Source organism: Anabrus simplex, chromosome 6, assembly GCF_040414725.1.
Source record: "Anabrus simplex isolate iqAnaSimp1 chromosome 6, ASM4041472v1, whole genome shotgun sequence".
Lineage (NCBI taxonomy): Eukaryota > Metazoa > Arthropoda > Insecta > Orthoptera > Tettigoniidae > Anabrus > Anabrus simplex.
Genome location: NC_090270.1, coordinates 301796266 through 301813701, shown reverse-complemented (window position 1 = coordinate 301813701; position 17436 = coordinate 301796266). Strand labels below are relative to the sequence as shown.

Sequence of the window (17436 nt, the reverse complement as noted above, 5' to 3'; positions counted from 1 at the left end):
CCCTAACTTTAGATTTGGACAGAGTGAAGTAATTCAAAAAATACTCTTGGAATGAAAAGACTGATGGAAGTTGACATGTGAGTACTTGACCCTCAGCGTTAATGTTCTACACATACATTACAGATAAATTTGTAGGAGTTAAAAATGCACCTGAAAGAAATATGTCTCTATTAGACCAATTTAGAATTCCCTTCCTAGAGCACAAGTATGTAAGCAATACTACACCAGGACAGAAGAATATCAAAGAATTCAAAATTACATGGAGGAAGACATTTTCTATTCTTAGCAGTCTGTCAGAGAGGGGACCATCCTCTAAAAAGAGTGATGAATAATTTTTAAGACTGGTATTTTCCTATGGATGTTGATGTAAAATTTCTAGAAAAGAAATAAAGTATAAGAGAGCATGTGCATTAGCATTTAGGTAGAAGGAGGGAAACATTTATTTACCAAAGACATTGGTCATAACTTAAAATACATCAAAAGTGATCAACTTAATATATTTCAGTACCTAACTTTCATTTTGATCACAGCTCACATTTACTAACCGTTATAAAGAAGTCTCTGTTTCTCACCCTGACCAAGACAAGTAAATTACAAATTCTTCATTTTAATTCCAGGATATGTAACTGAAATTTGTTTAGCTCAAAGAATTAAACAAAAAGGAATGATGGAACATACAAAACAAATACATAATTTCTGCATTTATTTCTGAGTTTAAGTTATATGAGCTAGAATTCTACCCAGTAATTACTATTATAAAACAAAGAATATTTTCTACATTTTGTTGTGTATGTGAGAATAAACCACTAGGTCTAAAAATTCCTTCTTTAAAAACTTTACATTGAAATTAAAACATGAGTCACTATGGAGACAGCAGGATTAAAATTAACAAACACAATCAGCTCTTAGTGAGGAAAACAATATTTTCATGAATTCTGTAAGACTCAATACTTCAAAATTAACAAGATAACAGTGAGCAAGTGGTTCTTCTGTAACTTTCGCTGCTTCATGTCAGCCTTCTATTATTGTGGTATTGTGATTATTTATATATATAAAAATTAACGTACTGATTTAAAGTCAATATTAAATACACAAAGAAAGAACATATTTCAGGAAAAAATGTACACATATTACTATTTGTGTAACCTTAAATGGGAACAACATATTTTAATAAGAGATGGAGGAGGGTTTGATCAGTGTTGTGGAGTATATGTTCATTGTAATGAGTATACATGAGAACTTCAATATTTATAGTTATAATCCTTTTTCTTTCTCCTGGTGTTAATGAAGTAACACACTCACAGCAATTTAACAACATGAGTGACTGCAGCCATGGCATAGATGTGAAGTTAAAGGCCTCTCTACCTAGGCAACCGACACATTTCACAGCTCATCAGATCTGATGGGTTAAGGAAAGTGCAGTGTGGACAAGTCCACAGTGATTGCGATGCCCCAGCTGCATCAGACGACATTCTACTGTCATCACTGCTAACTTCTCCTATATTGACAGCGACACTCTGAGGGCGTGACTGTGGAGGAGATGATGAACTAGCAGCAATCAGCTGTTCCACAGTAGCCCAGTGCTCAGACCTTGACCAGTCCTGTGCTTGCTCAGCATTGTGACTCCTCACTGCCTCCAACAGTGGGCCCATGAATTCCTGAGAAAGAAAAAATAATAATTAAGAAATGCATGCATTAGAGTATACAAGTATGTTCAGAAATTAATACCAAGAGGAAATTCATACAGGGCAGAATCTGGTCTGTTGCTTTTTCATCCTTTATAATCCCCCAAAGGAAGAATGTCTTTAACGTAATAGAAACAGAATACTCATCCATTATGAAAGGCGAAACATTATTGTCTGAAAAGCTTTAAGAATGAGGCCATAACTGTAATGATAATATCTGGTGAAGCTTTGTCGTAGGTTTTATGGTATCCTGTAACCTTGAACTGATCCCTGGCTGTGATTCTGTTCAATTCAATTACAGTATATTTTACTGATAATCTATACATGTTTTGGCCCTATATTTGAGCCATTTTCAGCATTAGCAGCAGCAAAACAACTCACCAAGAAAACAAACCTTTGTATAGATTAAACCACTGTATGGAGTTATTCATTCCGACTGGGCAACAGAGAGGAAGTGTATTATCTCAATTATTACAACACACATTCTCTTTTCCACTTAATATTCTAATATGATTTTTTTCTAAATTACAAACATTCTACACACATCGTCAGCACATACCATTTAGCCGAAACTCTATATCCTTACTGAGAGCCAAATGCATCCTTATTACAAGGTCATAATACAGCCAAATTTGGAACATTTCAATGTTCTCCATAGCCTTACTTGCATTTTCAACAATTCTTACACTATGGAGGTTTCTTTTTTTAACACAATATCACCCAAACTATAAGTTAACATCAAAATACAAGAAACATAACTAAAAGAACCAGCTCATATGGTCTCACATGTCAGTGCAGTGATTGCATCTATGTGTTTTGCTGATCATTTCATTTTATTTTGATGTAAGGCTAAGAAATAGTTTAACACATTCCCTGTTTTGCGAGTCACATGTGACTCATACAGCACAAAAATGTGGGGCTGGTCAAAAATACAAAATTTATTCCTATGCTGCTACAGTGATAACTTTGCGTAACAGTACGACAGCAAGTCAAAGGTGGTATCTATGTTGTTCTATGGCATAGAACACCACGAGGCACGGGTGACTCATGACACATGGATGTAATGCAGCTTTTACTATTTGCTATACGAGTCACCAGTGCCTCACATTTTTACTAGACGTCCCGCTCAACTGCGGTGGACAATATGAGCTATACATTGTTAAGCGAGTATTATAGGCTGGCGGAAATCTGTTATGATAGCGTGTGAATACCCTTATAGTCGTGTGAAATAACTGCAAGACTTACAATTGGGCATCTTTCCTATGCAGCATCATGGTAAGAATGTTACTTAGGTACAGATTTTATCATCTTATTCTCAACTATAAGCATAGAAAGCTAAGGAATGTGTGTGAATTGTTTCAGGTGAAACATGGACTAGCAGACTTCCAGCTACCCAAAGAGTGTTCCAGTTCGGACTCTTCACAATGAACCAGGAGATCTCGTTTAGAGAAACCATTAGAGTCAGATATTGAGGATCTTTTAGGAAACAAAGATATCCAATGTAGTGATATTGAGGATCCCAATTATTCATTGTCAAGTTCATCATGTTTACCAGTGTCCTCTGGAACCGACACAGAGGTACATGATAACCACAATGAAATTGACAGTGAACAAGTTGAAACACAATCAGTGAAATCAGACTGCAGTTGGGGTGATATAACCAGGAATGATTTAGGCTTCACTGTTTATCCTGGGGAAGCAAAGGTTCAGTTGCAGTTAGAAGAGGGACAGCCCATTGATATACACTCTCACTTCGTGGATGACAGCCTATTAGAAATGATGGTTCAGCAAACCAAAAGGTATGCCAATCAATTTAAACAAAGTCATAATGAGAAAAGCAAGTCCAGAAGTTTGAAATGGAAGGAAACTAATGTTGAGGAAATGAAACAGTTTCTAGGAATTATCATGTGTATGGGTCTTGTTCCTCATCCAACTATTAAATCATACTGGTCTAAGAATGACTCATATGATGCACGACTTCTCAGACGGGTAATGTCATGTGATCGTTTCCTTCTTCTCTTGAGATTCTGGCACTTCGCAGACAATGAAGCTAACCAACAACCAGGTGATCGTCTTTATCGAATCCAACCTCTCCTTGATAAATTAAACCAAAATTTTGAGAATGCCTTGACAATGGGGAAAGAAATGGTTATAGATGAAACCATGGTTCCTTGGAGAGGCCGTTTAGTTTTCAGAATGTACATTCCTAGCAAAACTCACAAATATGGAGTTAAGGTGTATAAGCTGTGTACAAAAGAAGGCTACAATGTTAAACAAAGACCTATGCAGGAAAGTCCAGTTTGAGTGAAAGTGGAGTAGGTCATGCTCATTCTGTTGTAATGGAGCTGTAATGGAGATGAATTTCTAAATGAAGGACGTATTCTCTATGCCGATAATTTCTACACCAGAAGAACTTCTGAGGAACGAAACATTTGGGTGCGGGACCCTTCGTAGCAATAGACGTGGACTACCGATGATAGTGAAACAGAAAATGAAGAAAGGTGGTAGGTAAGATGTGTCAGCACGGTATTCAAGTTATCAAGTGGGTTGACAAGCGACCTGTTCTAATGCTTTCAACACTTCCGAGTCATAGTGACTGTCTGGTAGATTTTGGAAAGAAAAACAGTGGCAGTGAAACTGTCAGGAAGCCTTTCTCTGTTCTTCATTACAATGGAGCTAAACAGGGGGTTGATTTCAGCGATCAGATGTCTTCCTGTTATTCAGGTCTACAGAAAGGTTTAAAATGGTATAGGAAAGTAGCCCTAGAAGTTATCATTGGAACGGCCTTGGTTAATGCTTGGATACTTCACACCATGACGTCGGCACAAAAAATGCCACTACTGCAATTTCAAGAGAAGGTCGCAAGAAGCCTGGTTGGACCACAGACAGAACCTGTCATCAGTCCTGGGAGAAGACGTGCGGACACTCTCTCAAAGATGGAAGGACCAGCCAGAGAAGTTCAAAAGCAATGCGTGGTTTGCTATAAAGCTGAGGCGAGAACGTGGCACACTGAAAGACGCTGACAAGAAAACAAAGCAGGTGACTAGCTTACTGTGAGAAATGCCCAAACAAACCATTCATGTGCATTGGATGTTTTAATAAGGTTCATAAATGCTGAAATTGAACTTACTGTGTTCAAAATAAAAATTGCCATTGTATAATAACAAAATTAGTGAGATCATGGGTGTAAATATTAAGGGAATTTCGAGATCTGTGAAAAGAAATAGACAATATTATTTAATATTTTTTATATGCAGTGACTTTATTTATTTATTTACATTTTATGGCCTTCATTGGACCACTCTAGCCAACTTTATACAAATAATTTTTTAGTTTACTGTCAGCCCAGTACTTCTTCATTCTCTCTGATCTTATCCTTCTTTCTTCATCAGAAATCACCCTTCCTATTGTCTGTTTGTTGTTTCTGATTTGCAGTCTGGTTTGTTTGTCTGCGAGTTTCTTGATTTTGTCAGTTTTGTTTCTTAGGTCTTCCTGTAATTTGTAGTTCATCCATATCTTCCTTGATTTCTGTAATCCACTTAATGTTGCACTTACTATTCCATAATTTTTCTATTATTCCCCTGATGATCCTGTTCTCTGGTGTTCTGATTAGATGTCCGAAAAATGAAATGCGTTTCTTTCTGATTTCCTGATTGAGCTCATTACTGGTTCTCTTTACTTGTAGACTGTTCCATTACAAGCTACTCTCCAGTATCCATCTTTTTGGTATGATTTGTTGATGCATATTCTAATGATTCTTCTCTCTATCTTGAGTATTTTGTCTATTTGTGCAGTGTTAGTTGTTTTGAAGATGGTTTCGCTTGCGTATGTTACTTCTGGTTGAGTGACTGTTTTGTAATGTTTTAATTTTGTTGCTATTGACAGGCCTTTTTTGTTGTAGGTATTCTTGGTGACATATTGTGTTCTAGTCAGTTTATTTATTCTGTTATGCCATGCTGGCTTTTCATTGAGGTTATATGTTATGATTTCTCCCAGATATTTAAATTTATCTACAATTTTGATTTCTTGGTTTCCTATGGCAATTTTGTTTATGAGTGGTGGGTCAGTAAACATGATTACAGTCTTTTCAAAAGATATTCCAAGATCAATTTTTTGTGCTATTTCCTGTAGTGATATAACTTATTGTCTGGTTTCTTGAATATTGTTGGACAAGAGAGCAAGGTCATTGGCAAAACCTAGGCAATTTAAACTTATGTTGTCTTTTGGTCTTCCAATTCGGATGTTCTTTGGGTTACTCTTGTACCATTCCCTCATTATATATTCCAAGGCACAGTTGAACATCAGTGGTGACAAGCAATCTCCTTGTCTTAAGCCTGTTTTTATGATGAGTGGCTCAGAGAATTCCCCTCTGAACTTGACTTTTGATTTAGTGTTGGTTAAGGTGAGTTCAATCAATTTGATTAATTTTGGATGGAGCCCAAAATCCTTGGTATTCACCTAATTCTTCCTCTAGTTGCTCTCTGATCCTCCTGTATAGGATTCTGGAGAAAATCTTGTATGTGCTGTCTAAGAGAGAGATACCTCTGTAATTATCTGGATTCCTTTTATCTCCTTTTTTTGTGGAGTGGGTGGATTATGGCTGTGGTCCAATGTTCGGGGAACTTTTCTGTTATCCAGATTTTTGTTAGGGCCATGTGTAAGGATGTTCGAACTGTATCACTGGCATATTTCCACATTACTGCGAAAACTTGGTCTTCTCCGCATACCTTTTTCAACTCTTTGAGTGCTGTTTCCACCTCTTGGATTGTTGGGGGATTTATGAGTTCAGGCGGGGTTTTGATGGGCGTGTCTGTATTAATTGCTAAAAGTTCCTGGGGTTCTTTACAATTGAAAAGTTTAATGAATGCTTTTGCCATGATTTCGACATTTTCCTTGTCATTATGTGTCGTTTTTCCATCATCACTTTTCAGCATTAATGTGGGAGGGGCAAATTTTTGTACTTGTCTTCCAAACATTTTGTAAAAGTCTCTGGAATTGGTTTTGTGGTAGTTTTCTTCTATTGAGTTTATCAGATCTTTCTGTGATTGTCTCTTGGTTTGCCTGATAATTTGTGTGAACTTTTTCCTGATATTTTTGAGGTTGTTTGCACTTTCTTCTGTTTTGTGTGTTTGAAATTTTAACCATGAATGATGTCTTTCTTCATGAATTTTGTCACATTCTGAGGTCCACCAGGCATGTCTTTTACGTGTGTTCAATGGGGCTAAATTTTCAGCTTGTTGCCTGAGAAATGGAACCAGTTCTTCTAAGTTATCTGTCAGTTTTATGTTCTGTGTAACTTCTCTATATTTATCATTCCTAATTAACTGGTGTGGATCAAAGTTCCTCTTTCGTTTATTGCGTTTTGGTTTCTTTTTTAGTGGTGCGTGAACTTAATTTTGATTTTGACTATGTAATGATCTGAACCTGTATCTACTCCTCTTAATACTTGAACATTGTAGATTTCTCTGTGGAAGGTTTTGTCCATAAATACGTGATCCAGCTGTCATTCCCCTTTTCTCCAACCAGGATGTTTCCAAGTTTTAAGTTTGTTGGGCCTCCTTTTGAAGTAGGTGGACTTTGAGATTAGTTTGTGTTCTCTGCAAAGTTCAACAAGTCTTTGACCATTCTTATTTGTATGTTTATGTGGAGCCCATTTCCCAATGATATCTCGGTATTTCTTTTCTCTTCCGAGTTGGGCATTGAAGTCCCCTAACAGGATCTTCAATCAATCAATCAATCAATCAATCAATCAATCAATCAATCAATCAATCAATCAATCAATCAATCAATCAATCAATCAATCAATCAATCAATCAATCAATCAATCAATCAATCAATCAATCAATCAATCAATCAATCAATCAATCAATCAATCAATCAATCAATCACTACTGATCTGCATTTAGGGCAGTTGCCCAGGTGGCAGATTCCCTATCTGTTGTTTTCCTAGCCTCTTCTTGAATGATTTCAAAGAAATTGGAAATTTATTGAACATCTCCCTTGGTAAGTTATTCCAATCCCTAACTTCGCTTCCTATAAACAAATATTTGCCCCAATTTGTCCTCCTGAATTCCAACTCTATCTTCATATTGTAAAATTTCCTACTTTTAAAGACACCACTCTAACTTATGTGTCTACTAATGTTATTCCATGCCATCCCTCCACTGACAGCTCGGAACATACCACATAAAGACAAAGAAAGATACAAGTGTTTTAAATTCACCCACTCAATACAAAGAGAGATATAGAAACTAAGAATTAAATCTTATCATATTAATTACAGGGACATGTTTTGCCCATTATAAGGGCATCTTCAGCCTTAATCTCAAACCTGTAAGGCGAATAATCAGGATCCTGATTGCTCTCACAAATCGTAAAATGAGGATACTAATGCAGGTGCCTGTCCAACACAAACTCATAAGAATGTCCCTGGTTAAAACTGTGGTATCAAGCTGCATGTCACAAGTTCTACAAGACTACACTCCTTGGAGCGCTGAATGGAACCTGGCTCAATGCTCCCAATACCTGTTGAGGGTGTAAGAAAAACAATGTGGAACATAAACAGCGCTATCTCTATAATGAAGTACAAATGTGTCCTACTGATAACTCCTAGTGGAGGATAAGAAAAAAGCAAAGCTGCTAGACTGTTGAAGTTGTTAAAGATGTTAATTTCGTATGTCAAGATAAGACAATGTTGTTAATATTTATTTGGTTTACAGTTTGGTCAAGGAGATCTCAAAACTTTTCCACTTCTTTCCTAGTCTTTGTTAGAAAATTCTTTACATTAGTAGGGGCATGGGCATGTATGATGGTATAAATTTTGTTGGATGCTTTTAAACTCAAATTTGTAATTCTAGGTGAGATGGCTTGAAAATTGATTATCGAATCTATTATTTTCACACTGACTATAAACCCAGTTCCAAATTGGGGGCATGTTTCATAACCCTTAGTCCAGGTTTCTGATTGTAAATTCTGTAGCCTTGAGATTCGAATGGTTCTTCTGTAGTATTTCTCATCTCCTGGAGTCCTGCTATTAGAATTTTCTGTTTATCTAATTCATCCGTCAAGTTCTTTAGTTTTCCTGCTTTGAGTAGAGAATTAATATTATAAGTTGCAATATAGCTGATCTGATCTTGTTTGGTCCTGTTCTTATGTGCTAGCATAGGAATGGGTGATTGCTAACACTCTGACTCGTTGATGTCTTCAAGGTGGCTACCCACTGAATCCAATGTAGCCTTCTCCTGCTTTCTTGGACACGACGGTGGAATTTTTTTCCTAAAAGACCTTTCCATGGTTGACTTTCGAAGGTAGTTAACCTTGGGTGGAGCAAGCTCCGATTTACAACTATGGTTGTTAACCGCTGAGGGACAACCCCAGATGTTCAGGGTTCTGGGTTGGCATTTCCTCCTAACCCAATGAGGTATGGTTTTCTCGCCAATACTGGGTGGCTGATTGCAGTGCCTTTATTATAAAGCAAATAAATAAACATGTAGAAATGGATGTTAACACACTGTTCTGTGCTACGCGAGGCATGGGTGACTCATGGACTTCAATAATTATTGCCACTGAACCGAGCGCTGGTGGATCTCATGCTGAAGAATGTGAGAACTTGACATGACTTGCAGTTGTCAATCTAATTATTTCGAAGTAATATTTTCGCCATCCACCGGCAGCCCACAGAACTACTTCCATAGGACGAGTCACACGTGCCTTGTGATGCACACCAGCAAAGTACGGTACGAGGCATTGGTGATTCGTGACACATTCACGCTTAACGTCAACAGTGTAACAATAGCAGCAAACGTGTTAAAATACATTCAAGATGTGGAGAATATTTTATTTGCACACTTGTTTTTCATATATCAATGTTTATCATTCACAGCAAAAAAGTTATGTTTTTATGCTATCACCATACATTTCATGAACATATATTTGTGTTTTAACATTTTAATTAATTCTTTTACTGAAGATGTCCCAAATATAGGGCCAAAACATGTATAGGTTCTAAGTAAAATATAATTGTATTGAACAGGAGGTTATATTAGAATTAATAAATCTTATATAATAAATAGCTGTCAATACAGATAGATAACGTTTATATCTTGTGATGAGGTAGCAGAATCAATTAATCACTACAGATCTGCATTTAGGGCAGTCACCCAGGTGGAATGGCACTAAGTAACAGAGCTATCCGCACTGCAGCGGTATTGATGTCTGGATGGTGGTGATAAGAGTGCAGATGTGGAAAATGAGCAGTATGCGAGCACAAAACTCTGTGTGAAATCAGGAAAGAGAGCCACAGCACAGCACAATCACCTGCATCACTAAGGACTGTTTCTGCCCCCCCCCGGTGGAATTTCGCGGACTCACAGCCAAGAGTCAGTTCAAGGTTACAGGTACTGTACCATCTGCTGGCAAAGTATCTCTTCTTAAATCTAATTCTCATTACAATTACAGTCTAAGTCTTGAAACTTCTCAGACAATGCATGTAACTGGAATGCACAGAATCAAAATCATTCCTTTTTTACTGTTCATTGAGGTCAGTCTGATATCAGAGACTCTTTTGCCACAGTAAGCAATATGGCTGAATTGTTGAAGATCCCTATGTAGGAATAAATTTACATTTACTCACGACAAGGGTTACCATATTCTGAAATCTGAAAATGCTGACACATTCCTCTCACCAACAAATTCCATGTACAGTACTAGCTTCATCATTTATAACACTAAAACAGCTCCCACATATCTATCATTAGACCCAATTTTCTTTAACAATTCCTTGTTACTATACAAATAGTCAAAATATCTTTGCATAAAAATGGTCTGAAATTAAATTTCACTAAGTGAATGCTTATTCTCATGACCTCGATAACCTTTTCAGACCGTGTACGCACAATTGTGCGGGTTCGTATTTTATTTATGTCTGAGCTTATTTGACGTTTTCTTGGCACTAGACCAGACTGCAGTGCTTGTGCGGGACACGTAGCATGTACTTCAGTTGTTTTTATTTAGTACTTGACCACCAGGGGGCAGGAAGAAGAGTTTAAAAATTGTATTGATTTTGATTTTGGCTTGTTTACTGATAACTTTCCATCACGCTCTGGTGATGTCACTGGCTTTCACAGAACTGTACTTGTAGTCTATTATTATTATTTTTGTATTTTAAACTGTTATGGAAATAATTTACGATGTGTTTAACACTTTCTCCTCTATGCCTGAACACCCTTTGGGTCAGCTAACATTCCCATGTGTACGAAGCCGAAATGCTGTTTCATTTTTGTTTGTATTACGGCAGGCTTTTAGTTTAAATGAACACCACTCATTCGTTGTGTAGGATAGGTTTTCAAGTACTTACAAAACAATACACTAGATCACAGCACCCATTAGAAACTACTTGTGAAACCCGTAACCAGTTGTGGTAATTGGTCGCAGTCAGGCAGAACTCTGTGAGTAAAATGGCTGCCTGCAAGTTGCCCAGCACTGAGACTGTGGAGATATTGATCAATTCATCATCATCATCATCATCATTTTCCAGCTCCAGTTTCCCAGTCATGGTGTACAAGCGCTCACCACTTCTTACTGTCGAAGTATAGTTTCTTGACATTCCTCTTGCTGACCTCCGATTTCACTGTGTCTATCCATCGACTCCTTGGCCCCACTAATAGCCTCTCTCTCCATTCATTTCTTGCTGTTCTCGTTCTACCCATCCTCATAACATGTCCAAACCTTCCAAAAAGCTCAGCAACAGGTATTTTGATGCCAGCCTCCTTCCTGGTCTTTTGGCTCATTGTTCTAATGAATTTAATTTCTGTTGACTGGATTTTATTAGGCTTCTTATATAGGGTACATGTTTTGAGTCCATCAGTAAGAACTGGAATGATCAATTCTGGATCAAAAATGGAAGATAGTGATTCAGAAACTGAAAATTATAATTTAAAATTTAATCCAGGTATGTGCAGACTTCACGAAGAAGGTGTCTGTTTCTCTTGCCGACAGTGCTGCAATGGAATGAAAGAGTACACTACTGTAACCATCTTTTGCCACAAGGGGACAACAAAGCACTTCATATCCAAGATACCCAGCAGAGAGAAGTAAAAAAAAATCCGATTAGAGTGTGTAAAATAACACTGGTCTTAGGGTACGAAAAGAGAACAAGTGGATGTGTGAGGCGTGTGATGTTGATCTATGTCTTCCTAAGTGCTTCTGAAAATTCCATTCCAAATAGGATTACTTGAGCTAAAAGCTAGGAATGGCACTGTACTTTAATTTTTTGGAGCCTGTTGATGTCTATGATATAATAATAATAATAATAATAATCATCATCATCATCAGTTTTCCACTCCAGTTGCCCGAGTGTGGTTTACGAGCTCTCTCCACTTCTGTCTGTCCATGTACCACTCTTCTCTCAAGACGACATCCCAGCTGATTCCTCTTGTTCCTATGTCCTCTTTCACTTGGTCCAGCCATCTCTCCCTAGGTCTTCCTACCGGTTGTTTTTCACCCACGACTGTGTGTAGCCATTGTTTTGCTGTCCTTCTATCGTCCATTCGTTTGACATGGCCAAACCATTTCAAACGGGCCCTTGTCACTTTTTCATTCAGGGATGGGTACACACCACCTTCCTCCCTCATTCTTTCATTCCTTACCCTGTCCCTTTTTGTCTTCTGTAGGAACTTCATTTCTGCGGCTTGTAGTTTGCTATCCACTTGTTGGGTTGTTGTGCAGGTTTCTAGGCCATATGTTGTTGTGGGGGTGAAGTATGATTGGAATAGAATCTGCTTTGATCTTAAGAGAACTTGTTCGTTCCAGAGGAGGTTCCGAACTTGATGGTAAAACTGAGCTGATTTTTTAATACGGTTGTTAATCTCATGCTGTATTCTGATATCACTTGAAATGATGCACCCAAGATATTTATATTGGTCTACTGTTTCCAGCTGTGTACCTCCCAGCATTATTTTTCCTTTCTTCTTCTGCCTGTTGACAGACATAATAACAGTTTTCGATTTATTTATTGATATACTATAACCACGAAATAATCTTTTCCTATTCCTCATTCGTGTTATCAATTTCCCTACGCAAGCAATAATGAAAGATTTCATACTTTTTCATAAATTATTTAGAGAAGGTTTCTAAAATTATATTTAACCCGTTAACGCTCACATTTATTGATGTCCTTTTTGCAAAGATAGTTGGTGGCTACATACGTGGACACTCAGACCACAAATATTTGGTCATCTTTTACTTTCTGAACCTGGATAAATAGTAGCTAAATATTTAGCCACCCAATATCGGAACAACTGTGATCTTCATCATCTTCTTTTCTTCATGGGGCCTCTAAATATTAGTTCCTAATTAGCGTTGACTTCTAAGATCTTTTGCTACTATGTTTTTCCTTCATTTCCACCTAGATATACTTGCTCCCTTCACAAAGCTGCAGGTTGTTCCTGTTGGTCTTCTTGGATTTTCTCTCTCTCTTCACCTGGTAGTCTTAGAGTGGAGAGTCTGATTCTACCCAGCGCCTCACATTTGAAAAGTATGTGTTCAGCTGATTTCTCTGCTTCATTGCATTTCCTACATATATTGTCTCTTATTTACTCCAATTCTAGGTAGGTGTATTTTCAGATGGCAGTGTCCTGTCAACAGTCCTACTACCAATCTTATATTTTCTCTGCTGAATTTCAACAGTTCTTTAGTATGCTTTTTGTTTGGTCCTTTTATCAGTTCCTTTGCAAGCCTGCATCCTGGAATATTTTTCCAGTTCTCTATTTGTTTCTTTTGTACCCATTTTCCTATGTAGTGTTGGGCTTGTCCATAGCAAATCCCACATACAGGTTCTGGCCCTACAAAATGTGTTTCTGCTCCTTTCCTGGCCAGTTTATCTGACTTTTCATTTCCTTCTATACCTGCATGCCCAGGTGCCCATATCATTTTGACAATGTTGTACTTTGAGAGCTTCAGGAGAAGTGAATGGCAATACCAGACAATTCTGGATATTATCTGGACTGCTTTTGGTGCCTTAATGGCCACTTGGCTGTCCATAAAAATGAAAATGTTCTTATTCATAGTTCATTTTCAGATTTTCCTCACGACATGTTGTGATAGCTATCACTTCCGCTTGAAAGACTGTAGTGTGTTTGCCCAGGCTCATCTGGATTGATCTCTCAGGTCTTCCCCTGTTGATCCCTCCTTCTGTGCCATCCCCAACAACTGTGATAATAAGCAGTCAAAACACTGGTCTGATCAAAATTAAACCCATATAAACTGCACCAACACATTGCAGATTAGGGAGAAAAATTACATTGAGCATACAGAGAAAAAAGTGGTGACTACATATTTAGCCACGGACCAATAAGGTGTTAAAGATAAAATACCTCACTGGAAAGAGAAAAGATTATTCATTAATATGGTAGTTGATTAATTTCAAAATCTTTCAGTAAAAACCTGAATATAGCCAAATATCTTCAGTATCCTCAACACCAGCCACAAGTAACTTTTAAAAATAATTTTGCTTTACATCACAACACAGGTACGTCTTATAGCGACAATGGAATAGGAAGTGTCTAGGAGTGGGAAGGAAGTAACCATGGCATTAATTAAGGTACAGCCTGGTTTGAGAATTGGAAACCACGGAAAACCATCTTCAAGGCTGCCGACGGTGGGGTTCAAACTCACTATCTCCCGAATGCAAGTTCACAGCTACGCAACCCTAACCGCATGGCCAACTCACTTGGTATAGGGATTAGTGAATTAACTTAGTAGAGTGAATATATATAATAATATAGTTTATTATTTCACTAATGGTCATTAAACACCCCCTAATTCATTTCCACAACAACAACAACAACAACAACAACAACAACAACAACAACAACAACAACAACAACAACAACAACAACAACAACAACAACAACAACAACAACAACAACAACAACAACAACAACAACAACAACAACAACAACAACAACAACAACAACAACAACAACAACAACAATAATAATAATAATAATAATAATAATAAACTACATGTCTGGCCAGTTCATTCTGCTATGCTAATGGAGCAGACCGTACAACCAGCGTCTCTACGCCGAATGTCGGGCAGTGATAACTAACTCGGCTCCCCAAAGGGACCAACGGCTTCAGGCAGATGAGTTTCTTTGGGTGGGGTGGTGGTCTCCACAGTGGAGGAAATGCCACTGAAATCCATTATGCAGTGTCTGTACTTTATGTCAGGAGCAGCTTTTTTTTTTTTTTGCTTTACGTCGCACCGACACAGGTATGTCTTTTGGCGACGATGGGATAGGAAAGACCTAGGAAGTGGAAGGAAGCGGCCGTGGCCTTAATTAAAGTACAGCCCCAGCATTTGCCTGGTGTGAAAATGGGAAACCACGGAAAACCATCTTCAGGGTTGCCGACAGTGGGACTCGAACCCACTATCTCCCGATTACTGGATACTGGCCGCACTTAAGCGACTGCAGCTATCGAGCTCGGTAGGAGCAGCTTTGCTTGTTGTTTAAAGGGGCCTAACATCTAAGGTCATCGGCCCAGGAGCAGCTTCAACAGGCGCCTGTACTCTATGTTAGGAACTGTAATTGTAATTTGAGGTTCTCAAGGTGACATCTTGGACAGTCGACCGTGGTTCTGCATATGAAACCATGCATAACAAGCTTAATTAACACAAAGTCTGTTCAAAATGGGTTAAAAAAATGAAGAGCAGAAGCGCAATCGAGTGAGAATCTGTCAGCACCTACTGGACTGTCATGCTAACGAAGGTGAAATGTTTCTGAAACGGATCATCGCTGGAGATGAAACATGAGTTCACCACTTCGAACCAGAGAGTAAACATCAGAGCATGGGATGGAAGTAACCTGGATCCCCAGTCTAAAGGAAATTCAAGAGTCAACCTTCTGCAGGAAAAGTAATGCCCACAGTGTTTTGGGACTCTCAAGGGCCAATATGGGAACATTACCAGGAAAAGAGGGGAAACAGTAAACAGTGAACATTACAGTGATATGCTGGTAAACAAGCTGAAACCTGCAATTCACAACAAATGCAGAGATCGATTGTTGGAAGGAGTTCTTTTGATGCATGACAATGCGCATCCACATAACACCGCCCATGCTGCTCAAACTCTTCAGATGCTGCGTTTTGAGGTGTTGGAGCATCCTGTGTACAGTCCCAATTTCACCTTGGTGGATTACCATCTGTTTGGTCCACTTAAAAATGCTCTAAGAGGCCATCAATTCAGCTCCAATAAAAAAGTGAAGGAAGGGGTGCATTCATGGCTTGCTCTGCAATGAAAAGCCATTTTTGCAGAGGGTATCAGAAAGCTTGTGAAACAGTGGACCATGTGCACTGAAAATCAGGGTGACTATGTTAAAAAATGATATCAATAAAAAGTGTGTACTCTTTTTGTAATAAATTATAAAATTTGATTCCAGATACTTCTGGCCATCTTGTCTCACATAGACCAAGAATGTTCAAGCTGTATCTCTTTGCTTCTAACCTCATATTTTCCAACTCTAAAGGACTTAGCATTGTCGCGCACATTCCACGTAACAATGTTTATGCTAGCTTGTTGACAACCTAAGAAGCCTTGCACCATCCCCTGCCATCCAAGTGAATAAACACAGAAAATTTGGGAAGTATCTGCTCAGTAGTTTAGTAGGTAATTATGGTTATGTAACCGAGAACCACATGAAATTCAGAAATCCCATGTGCATAACTGAATTAACAAATGAGCTGCGTCGTGATAAAATCAGAAACTATGTTCTTTACTCTACAGACACAAAACATAAGATATTGCCATCTGCCGTCTGGCATTCTGAAGGTTAAAAAAAAAAGAGATAAAACCAACCCAAATGATTACAGAGGAATAACCATTCTGGAATGCACATACAAAATTTTCTCTTGCATAATTTACAACAGGATCAAAAACACTCTGGAACTACAACTTGGAGAATACTACGGAGGATTCTGCCCATACAGAAGCTGCCCAGACCAAATTCTCAACCTGACACTAATAAAGGAATATTTTAAGTGCAGAAATAAACAGCTCATTATCTCATTCATAGATTTCAAAAAAGCACATAATAGTGTCCATACACCCACACTTTTAAAAATCTTCAGATCATATGGTCTAATTCCTAAATTAATAAAAATCAAACCATCTGTGACCAACACAACTTCCAAGGTAAAGTTCAGGGGAGAAGCTTTTACAATAAAAACTGGTCTCAGACAAGGTGACAGATTATCTCCACTCCTTTTCAATATGGCTCCCGATTACATCATGAAACTCTGGATAAAGGAAAACCTACCTAAAATCAAAATTGGAGCAAAACCCTCAACAAGAACAAACTGTCTGGGATTTTCAGATGTACTGGTAATAAAAATAAGATAACAAATATCCCTTGAGAAAGCTCAGATCATGCCCATAAAACCCCAGAGTATAAATAAAGTCTTCATAAATGATCAAAAATTAACATACGGTAGTTATACAATTTAAATATCATGGAGAAATCATCACACAAACTTAAACGAGAAAGAAACATGGATAAATAGAACTAACAAAATGAAGAAAGCTCCATTTCTAACCTAGTCAATGTATACAAAGAAATGCCTGTAAACAGACACTAAGATCCAATACTATAAAACTGAAACTCTCCTGGAAGCCACTTATGCTTGTGAAACCCTGATCGCTCCTCAAAAGTGAAAGAAAAATCATCAGAACTTATGTAAATAAAAAATACCAGGT

At 37.9% G+C, this 17436-nt stretch overlaps 1 protein-coding gene across 1 annotated transcript in view; it reads right to left on the bottom strand.

Moving 5' to 3' along the window:
- Positions 1–319: 319 nt before the first annotated feature.
- Positions 320–17436, bottom strand: part of Npl4 (nuclear protein localization 4) — a 278312-nt gene continuing 261195 nt past the window's right edge. The window contains exon 11 of the mRNA XM_067150486.2: positions 320–1658. Within this exon, the coding sequence (XP_067006587.1) occupies positions 1362–1658 (297 nt within the window). The 3' untranslated portion in view covers positions 320–1361. The remainder of the gene's footprint in view (positions 1659–17436) is intronic.